The sequence below is a fragment of the Drosophila teissieri genome, chromosome X (genome assembly GCF_016746235.2).
Source record: "Drosophila teissieri strain GT53w chromosome X, Prin_Dtei_1.1, whole genome shotgun sequence".
NCBI classification, from domain to species: domain Eukaryota; kingdom Metazoa; phylum Arthropoda; class Insecta; order Diptera; family Drosophilidae; genus Drosophila; species Drosophila teissieri.
Genome location: NC_053034.1, coordinates 2,194,803 through 2,204,013, shown reverse-complemented (window position 1 = coordinate 2,204,013; position 9,211 = coordinate 2,194,803). Strand labels below are relative to the sequence as shown.

General features: G+C 45.9%; 4 protein-coding genes across 4 annotated transcripts; all 4 read left to right on the top strand.

Moving 5' to 3' along the window:
* Positions 1–952: 952 nt before the first annotated feature.
* LOC122624109 (vanin-like protein 1) lies at positions 953–3,341 on the top strand. The gene is made up of 4 exons (XM_043803551.1): positions 953–1,040; positions 1,100–1,742; positions 2,190–2,919; positions 2,983–3,341. Exons 1-4 carry the CDS (start codon positions 969–971, stop codon positions 3,206–3,208), a joined length of 1,671 nt encoding a protein of 556 aa, XP_043659486.1. The 5' UTR covers positions 953–968; the 3' UTR covers positions 3,209–3,341.
* A 279-nt stretch (positions 3,342–3,620) lies between these two features.
* LOC122624677 lies at positions 3,621–4,355 on the top strand. The gene is made up of 2 exons (XM_043804349.1): positions 3,621–3,759; positions 3,813–4,355. The coding sequence occupies exons 1-2, from the start codon at positions 3,700–3,702 to the stop codon at positions 4,263–4,265; spliced, it is 513 nt and encodes a 170-aa protein (XP_043660284.1). The 5' UTR covers positions 3,621–3,699; the 3' UTR covers positions 4,266–4,355.
* Positions 4,356–4,904: 549 nt separating this feature from the next.
* LOC122624042 (vanin-like protein 2) lies at positions 4,905–6,801 on the top strand. The gene is made up of 4 exons (XM_043803471.1): positions 4,905–4,981; positions 5,038–5,665; positions 5,896–6,592; positions 6,648–6,801. Exons 1-4 carry the CDS (start codon positions 4,910–4,912, stop codon positions 6,799–6,801), a joined length of 1,551 nt encoding a protein of 516 aa, XP_043659406.1. The 5' UTR covers positions 4,905–4,909.
* A 293-nt stretch (positions 6,802–7,094) lies between these two features.
* On the top strand, positions 7,095–8,883 carry LOC122624442 (vanin-like protein 3). Its single transcript, XM_043803978.1, has 2 exons — positions 7,095–7,816; positions 7,872–8,883. The coding sequence occupies exons 1-2, from the start codon at positions 7,111–7,113 to the stop codon at positions 8,735–8,737; spliced, it is 1,572 nt and encodes a 523-aa protein (XP_043659913.1). The 5' UTR covers positions 7,095–7,110; the 3' UTR covers positions 8,738–8,883.
* The last annotated feature ends 328 nt before the right edge of the window (positions 8,884–9,211 follow it).

The window sequence follows — 9,211 nt, the reverse complement described above, 5'->3', positions numbered from 1 at the left end:
TGGATCAATTTGGATATGTACATAGTTTAGATACAGAGCACTCACCTCCAAAGGAGAGTGCCATCCAAACATTTATGAGCCACACGTTTTCATAATAAATGCGATAATTTCGTCATAAGAAAAGAAACCTCTGCCTATGGCCTATAAAAATAAAATCAAAGGCAGCCTAGATACTCTAATTTCTAGCATGGACAGCACACCGCTGATTTATTTTGCCAATTGCGGTAATGGATGGTAAACATTTAAGAGGCGCAAATAAAAATCAATGTCGTACTAAAAATCGAGAGAAATCAATTGATAAAGCAGTCTGCCATATAGTATACTATGGTATAGTATAGTATGGTATGGCACGGTGGTCGAAAGCAGAGAACATCGGACTTGGATAGTCTGGGGTCTGGGGTGTGGCGATAAGAATGCCGGCAAAATAGTTGGCCCAAGCGCAGTCCCAGTCCAATGTACATCGCGGCGAACCCACTAGTCATGCTCACGGTTGGCGGACATGACTCCCGGAATAGAACAAAGCCAGAATAACCCATAAAAACAACTTTGGAAATTGGCGATTTAGCCAATCCGCTGCTGGCACTCTAGCCTTTTACTGGCTTCTTAGTACGAAACTATCATATTTGGATTATTTCCTAGCTATGTGCAGTTGGTGTACTTCTCTTAAATGTTTTATTAAAAAGAAGAAAGTTCAATTCCTCATTTAATTGTTATATCCCTATCATATACTCGAATATCTGACATGGTTTCTTTCGAAATTTCGGCTCATCTTTCCACTCATGCTTACCTATATGGCATCTGAAATATTGGCAGCACTATAAAGAGCGAACCATTCGATGTGCGGCGACCAGAGCCCAAGATAAGATTAAGTAGTTCCCGGTAAATGCTTGCCACTCCGATGGGCGACTATAAAAGCCTCGATGCCTGAGGCTGTGCCAGTCATTAGCGATACTCAGGCTCCATACGAAATGTCGAATACTTGGTGCTGGCTTTCCATAGTGCTACTAATCCCGGCGCTAATGCCGGGCATGAGTCAGCAGGTGGGGTTTTCAATTGGCAATTAGATGGATTGGTCTTGATGCTTATCGCAATTTTTTAGGCGGCCCTGACCGAACCGGATTACTATACGGCCGGAGTGGTGGAGTTCCAGCAGTCGATCCTCAGTTTGTCCTCCTGGTCGGACTCGCTAGCGGGCTATGTGGAGATCATAAACTCCGAGAATGCCAGTGCCACCGATATCATTGTGTTCCCCGAGAGCACCCTGAACTCCGCGGGCTCCACCACCTTTGTGCCCCATCCCGAGGATCAGATAAACCCCTGCTTGACTGACCCCAATGCCACCTTATACGAGGAGTTCCTGGTGACCCTCTCGTGTGCGGCTCGCAATGCCAGCAAATACGTTGTGATCAATCTCACCGAGAAGCAGAAGTGCGAGGATGTTCCCGAGGATACGAGGCCCTGTGCCTCCAACGGACTGAATGTCTTCAACACCAATGTGGTCTTCGATCGCCAGGGAGTGGTGGTGTCCAGGTATCGAAAGGTTCATCTGTACGGTGAAGCCAAGAACAGCACCTTCCTGCCGGAACTGAGCACCTTTGAGACGGACTTCGGGGTCACCTTCGGGCACTTCATCTGCTTCGACATCCTGTTCTACACACCCGCCCATCAGCTCATCGTGGAGCAGGGTATCACCGACTTTGTGTATCCGGCCATGTGGTTCTCCCAACTGCCCTTCCTCACGGGTAAGACATAGACATGGACATGGGCGAGGGCATGGGCGTGGGCATGGGCTTGGGGGCGATAAGGAAAGGTGGGGGCTAGTTCATTGACATGTGTCTCTTATCGCCGCCAATGGATTGCTAATTGATGGCTCTCGCCAGCTCTCGAGATGGAGTGCCTGGACGCGATTATGGTTGGTATCAGGCTGTAAAAACTAAAAAGTCGCTAATGGCAGGTGATTAGGCAGCACAGCAATGGCTTGTAATTATAAACTAGCGCTTATCGCCGCAGCTACGTATAAGTCAAAAAGTGAGCAAATAATCCGCGGCTAATTTGCATTCTAGCAGCTTTATCTTTTTACTCTTAGCACGCGAATACTTCAGCACACTAAAATGAATCGAGAAAACGGGCAAAAATTCTTAAGGATGTACTAACTACGTCTAATATTTGTTAAATGCTTTTATCAACAGCCGTTCAGACGCAACAGGGTTGGGCCTATGCCAACGATGTGAATCTGCTGGCGTCTGGCGCCAGTCGTCCCTCCATTGGAAATAGTGGATCGGGCATTTACCACGGACGTTCCGGCAGTCTGACCAGTGTTATGCGCCAGGACTCCGGCGAGCGGGCCATCTATGTGGCCCAGGTGCCCAAGTACACTCGCACCAGATCCCAGCCACAACGGATGAGGAGGAGCGCGCAGCAGATGCAAAGCCGCCAGGTGGCCTCAACCTCGAGTTTCTACATGAAGCGGGATTACTTGGAGAACTACGAGTCGGAGGTGCTGCAGCTGAACGCGGGCACTGGTGGAGCTATCAATAGAACCATCTGCCAGGGCAGCTTTTGCTGTAACTTCGACGTTGCGTGGCGGTCCTTGGGAACAGCGGCAGAGAATGGCAGCTACTATAGCTATCGATTGGGAGCCTACGATGGCTGGCGCAACGAGAACAATGTGGATGCCAATTACATACGCAATTGTGCGTTGTTCACCTGTTCCGGCGACTCCATCGATGATTGTGGCAAACTACTGCCCACCGAGGGTGAGCTTCAGCAGTCCCCAGTGACCTTCACGCGCCTGGAGATCGGCGTCACCTATCCAGAGTCGCGGGAGTTCCTCCTGTTTCCCGACACCCTGCTGGACAGCCTGCTGCCCCTGGAACCCAGCCAGTTTGAATGGTCCCAGCGGAAGCCCACGGAAGATAGGTGAGTTATCAGAAGGAATTATTTATAATTATTTCTAAGTTCCGGGTTCTTCATGATCCTTAGCTATGTGCAAGAAGTGCGCTTTGCCCTGAAGGAATCGCAGGAGGTGAGCAACCTGCTGACCTTTGCCATCTACGGCAACTACTACGACAACGAGTGCACTTTTGGTGTTGGCACCGCGGAGGAGCAGCTGACCTGCGGCTACAGAAGTGGATCTGCCGGACTCAGAATCCTTGGGGGTTGGCTCGCAATGCCGCTGATTATCCTGGCAATTGCCAGGATAGCTTAAAGTGTAAGGCAAACTGGAAATCCAAACAACACAGGTTTCTTTGGTTTTTATACCATTATATTAGGGTCCATTATTTTTTTTTTTGTACATCTAATGCTCGATATGAACAGTATTTATATAATAACAATTTAATAAAAAATGCTCTCGACTTGTTGATAATTATTTATTTCTGCTCTTTAGGTATGCAACAAATTGGTTAGCAACTTTGTGTGGTTTCCTTGATTTGGATTATTCATAATTTTAAAAATTCTAGGCTAGTGGGAATTTTCACTTGAGCAGATAATGAATTAGATAGCAATGTAGGGAAAGTTGGTAAAGCTAATGAAATAAATTCTGTATAGCAATCGAAATATTCCGATGTACGGAATTTGGCTGCTTACGCTTATCTAAATTAAAAAAATTCCATGTTCGTGTATAAAAAGCCGTAGTTGCTGCTCCAAAATCGTCAGTTATTCTTAAAGAAACACTTGAAATACATCCAACTTTAGAAAATGACTTGGATATGGGCACTTTTTCTGCTGGGATTCCTTACTGCACAAGGAACAGCTCAAGTACATTTGTTATTAACTTAAAGGGCTCAAACATATTTAAATATTTTCAACAGGGAAATGCCGAAGAAGGAATTGCCGAAGATGGAATTGCCGAGATCGATGCAGAAGTGACGAGGAAACTAAAAAGTTTCTTGGAGAACTTCAGCGGTAACTGGAAGGATAACACCGAGTTCCTCAACTGGATTTCAAAAATCCGGGCGGCATTGAAGAATAATAACACCCGGCTAGTGGACAAGTTCGAGTTACGATTTGGCTTCGAAAGTTACAATTCCGAACGTTTGGTTTTGGAGCAAAAGATCTCGGATCGCATCGAGGAGCTGGACAGCATTATTCCCCATCAAAAACACTCGAAATGCTTGAATTTCTATGTGGGACAAAGAAAAGCCCTGAAAACCGCTCTCAAGCAGTCCAACTTCATAAAAGTCGAAAGGTTTGCCGAAAACGCATCATCTTGTCCGTACTATCATTTCGATGATAACAAGATTCTAAGTATTTTGAAGGCATAAAAACCCTTATAAAAATCATATATAGATGAATATGCATGTATTATAATTTCATATATTCACATATGATTAAATGAATCTTGAGCAAATAAAGTAGGTGTTTAATTCATTTGTGGCAAACTGGGCATTGATGACCGATTACTTTTAATATCGTATACTTTTCGCTCATTGTATTAAACTATTAATTTATGTAGGAAAGTATTTTGCACTTTAGCTACCAAAAAGCCACGTGTCATCGGTGATAAGTAGGCTAACTAGTTGATAACACCAGTCTATTAAATTGATATATACTTGAGGGCTTAATTTTAAGTGCAAGTGTCTAAGTTGCTACTTCAAGTAATTTGATTTTCAAAACATGAGTTCCTTTTGGAGTTTTTTTATTGACATATCTGCAAGCTATTTCTAAATTAGGAATTTCATGCTTACATATTTTTGGAGCTTAGTTAGTTCATAAATCAGATATTAGCATTTATTGTTGTCTCTTTAGTTAGAATATGGGACCATTTATTCATCGAAGTCCAGACAGCATTTGTTTTTGACATGTTTTTGGGCAGATTAGATTAACACGTTTCTGTTGAAAATTACTATAAAAGCCGCCAAGTTTGGAAATTGGTAAGACATTTGCCAATTCGAACCTGCCAAAAAGCATGGCGAAGAAATATTGGGGGTTTTTCCTGTTCGGTTTAACCCTAGGTTTAATGCTGAACTTGAGTCAGCAGGTGGGTGTGATAAGAACTGAATCTGTATAAAAATGCACTCACCTTTAGAGTTTCAGGTTTCACTTTTCAAGAGAGATTTCTATACAGCTGGTGTGGTGGAGTTCAAACCGTCCAATGTGCTGTCCGACAATCTAGCCGGCTATTTGGAGATAATCAACTCGCAGAATGCCACTTCTACGGACATTATTGTGTTCCCGGAGAGCACTCTTAACGACATGGGTCCCATGACCTTTGTGCCCAGTCCCGAGGATCAGATAAGCCCCTGTTCGAGTGATCCTAATGCCACCTTATACGAGGAGTTCCTGGTGACCCTCTCATGTGCGGCTCGCAATGCCAGCAAATACGTTGTGATCAATCTCACCGAGAAGCAGAAGTGCGAGGATGTTCCCGAGGATACGAGGCCCTGTGCCTCCAACGGACTGAATGTCTTCAACACCAATGTGGTCTTCGATCGCCAGGGAGTGGTGGTGTCCAGGTATCGAAAGGTTCATCTGTATGGTGAGCCCAAGAACAGCACCTTCCTGCCGGAACTGAGCACCTTTGAGACGGACTTTGGGGTCACCTTCGGGCACTTCATCTGCTTCGACATCCTGTTCTACACACCTGCTCATCAGCTGGTGGATCAGGGAGTCACGGACTTTGTGTATCCGGCCATGTGGTTCTCCCAACTGCCCTTCCTCACAGGTGAGTCGAGAAAGGGGTGAAAAAGTGGGTCAGTTCACTGACTTGGGCCCATTAACTGGGTCGAGTGATTGCTAATTGATGGCTCTCACGAAACCCTTGAGGTAGAGTGTCCTCCATGCGGAATGTTCAAGTGGTTAATGCTTGCAATCTGCTCTTGGAATATTTAACCTGTGGCCAATTCAATGGTGATAATTTCTACTTAGTAGCTAATGGTATTTTCTCTTCAAAAGCTGTTCAGATCCAGCTGGGTTGGTCCTATGGCAACGATGTGAATTTGCTGGCGGCTGGCGCAAGTGATCCCACTGTGGGCAATAGTGGATCGGGCATTTATCACGGACGCAGTGGCTCACTGAGGAGCGTAATGCGTCAGGAGTCCGGTGAGAGGAGCGTATACGTGGCCCGGGTACCAAAATACAGGCGCAGAAGGCGGATGAAGCGGGATCTCAACCGACAAGTGGCCACCAGTTCAAGTTTCAACATCAAACGGGACTATCTGGAGAACTTCAACAGCGAGGAGGTGAAAATCGACGCTGGAGAAGCGGGTAATCTCAGCCAGATTCTGTGTCACGGTGGCTTCTGTTGTCACTTCGATCTGGCCTGGAGATCCTTGGGGAATCCGTCGAGTAACAGCAGTAACTACAGCTATCGAGTGGGCATCTATGAGGGTTGGCGCAATGACAAGAGGTTGGATGTCAACTATATTCGCAACTGTGGTTTGTTCACCTGCTCTGGCGATTCGATAGATGATTGTGGTCAGCTGCTGCCTGACCTACAGAGGCCGCTGGTGACCTTCACCCATCTGGAGATCGGAGTCACGTATCCGCAGTCACGGGAATTCCTTCTGTTTCCCGATACACTGCTCGATAATCTTCTGCCTCTGGAGCCCAGCCAATTTGAGTGGTCACAAAAACAGATCTCTGAAGAGCGGTGAGATGGGATCCAGTAAATATATAGAAATCATCTAATTATATATACTTTATAGCCACCAAGTGCGATTTGCCCTGAGGAAATCCCTGGAGGTCAAACACCTCTTGACCTTTGGCATTTATGGTAATTACTACAACAATGAGTGCACATCTGGCGTGGGAACAGCAGAAGAGCAATTGGAATGCGGCTATAAAAATCCGAAAACATAAAAGATACGTTATAAATTGTATAATTGATTAAAACTATAGTTAAAAGGAATCTTTTATGCTTGTACATATTTTCAAATAAAGCCCGAAATTCGACTTTAGTTGCTCAAAAAGCTTGGCACGCACAAATCTGCTGACTTGACCAAACTGATTACCGATTTAAGCGATTAGATAGTAAATCAGGCGAGACCTGATATGCCGTGGGAAAAATAAATATATATATATATGTATAATTGTGTATACATGGCTAGTATGAAAGGTGGAAAACCGGATTGGGATTAGTCGGCGTGCGATCGTTGAACTAAAAGCACCATGGCTGCATTCCACCGCCGACTTCTCTGGCTCCTCGGTGTTACTTTGGTTTTGGCTGAAGTCAATTCCAATGAGAACGCATTCTATACAGCTGGTGTGGTGGAGTATCGACCGTCGATTATGGGTGGCACTTCGGATCAGCTGTTGGAGGCGAATCTGGCTAGTTATCTGGAAATCATGGCTTCCGGCAATGGCACTACGGACATCATAGTCTTTCCGGAGGCCACTCTAAACAGTGTGATCACCCTGACTGCAGTGCCAAAATCTACGGAGCAAAGTTTGTGCGATGAGCAGGTTGGTGATGATCCGGAGATAGCAACATTCCTGAGATCTTTGGCCTGTGCGGCCAGGGAATATGGCACCTATCTGGTGGTCAATGTTAAGGAGCGGGTTGCAGAGCATTGCACTGCGGATGAGACATGCTCCAGTCGCGGCTATTCGATTCATAACACCAATGTTGTGTTCGACAGACGAGGAGCGGTGGTATCGCGCTATAGGAAGTGGAATCTTTACCTAGAACCATCCACCAATCGAACGGAATCCCCTGAAATAGCCACCTTTACAACGGATTTCAATGTGACCTTCGGTCATTTCATCTGCTTCGACATGCTCTTCTATACGCCGGCTCAGGACTTGGTGGAGCAACTGGGCATCCGCCATGTGATTGTCACCAAAATGTTCAACTCGGAGCTGCCCTTCCTCACAGGTGATTAATAACAATAGATAATTGAATTGAATCATATTAATGGCTTTCTTGGCAGCCTCCCAATTCCAGCAGGGATGGGCGTGGGCCAATCGGGTGAACCTCCTGGCCTCCGGAGCAAGTCTTCCGCAGGGTGGCATAAGTGGCAGTGGAATTTACGCAAGTCAACAGGGCGCTCTGGCGCGACTCATGATCTCGGATGAACTGGAGGGCCAGAGGAAGTTGCTTCTGGCTAAAGTTCCCCTCGATCCCGACGAGCCGATAGCCACGGATGAGATTTTGGAGCCGGAAAGGACGACTCCTGTGAAACTGAAACTCCTGCAGCAACCAGAACTTAAGACCTTTGCCACCTGGGAGTTGCCCATGGTCCAGGGAAGTTCGGTGGAAAAGAGGATATGCCAGGAGGACTTGTGCTGCGAGTTCCGGGCCACTTGGACCCTGGTGGGCACCCAACAGGAATATAACTACAGATTGGGTGTTTGGGTTGGCCAGAGGCGGTACGAGGAGGAGCAGTACAGTGCCATCCGGCTGTGCGGTCTGTTCGCCTGCACAGGTTCCACTGTGGAGAGTTGCGGCCTGGTCAGCGAGGAACAGGAACACCTGCAGGAGCACCAAGTGGTGTTCACCAAGCTGCAGATCCTTGGGGAGTTCGTGCGGCGACCACGACGTCTTTTAATGCCCAGCACCTTGAGCTCCTCCAGTCTGTATGCCCTGCAACCATCGCAACTAACGTGGTCCATGGAGGAATTGGATAATGTAACGCGGATTAAGATGGAGCTGCTAAAACCTCATGGCCAGCTAATGACCTTCGCCATATATGGCAACTATTTCGATGAGTATGCGAATGGTGGAGCTGGAAGATTGGGAACCCAGCTGTTTCTTCTAATTACGCCGCTAATTATGAAGCATCTATTTTGGGAGTAGGTCGATGCACACTACATTTGTGCAGGTCATCTTAGTTCATTTCTAGCTTTTTGTTAACTATTTTTATCTTAGTCTAAGATTTTATGCCAATTTGTTTTTGTTTGGAAATATTTATAATGGTGGAAAACCACCAAATAAAATAATTCAGAAATGCGTAATTGTCGTTGAGCGCTTCAAAACTATCTAAATTAAACAAGTCTATTAATTGCCAGTCGTTTTTCGCAAATTCGCTTTTGTGTTCATTCATAAATCACAGAGAGATGCATAAAAATGTTGATTTATTCGCGTGGCTGTCAAAACGATTAGGTTCGTTTTGTCGCCTGGCAACTCATTAAAATCAATGCGTGCATGCATATGCAAGTGTGAGTGAGTGTGTCCGTGTGTGAGTATGTGTGTGTGTGCGTGAGTATGTGGTGCATTTGCTGCGAGCTGCACTTTATATTTGCCATTGTTTGTGTAGTTGCCCTTAAGCTG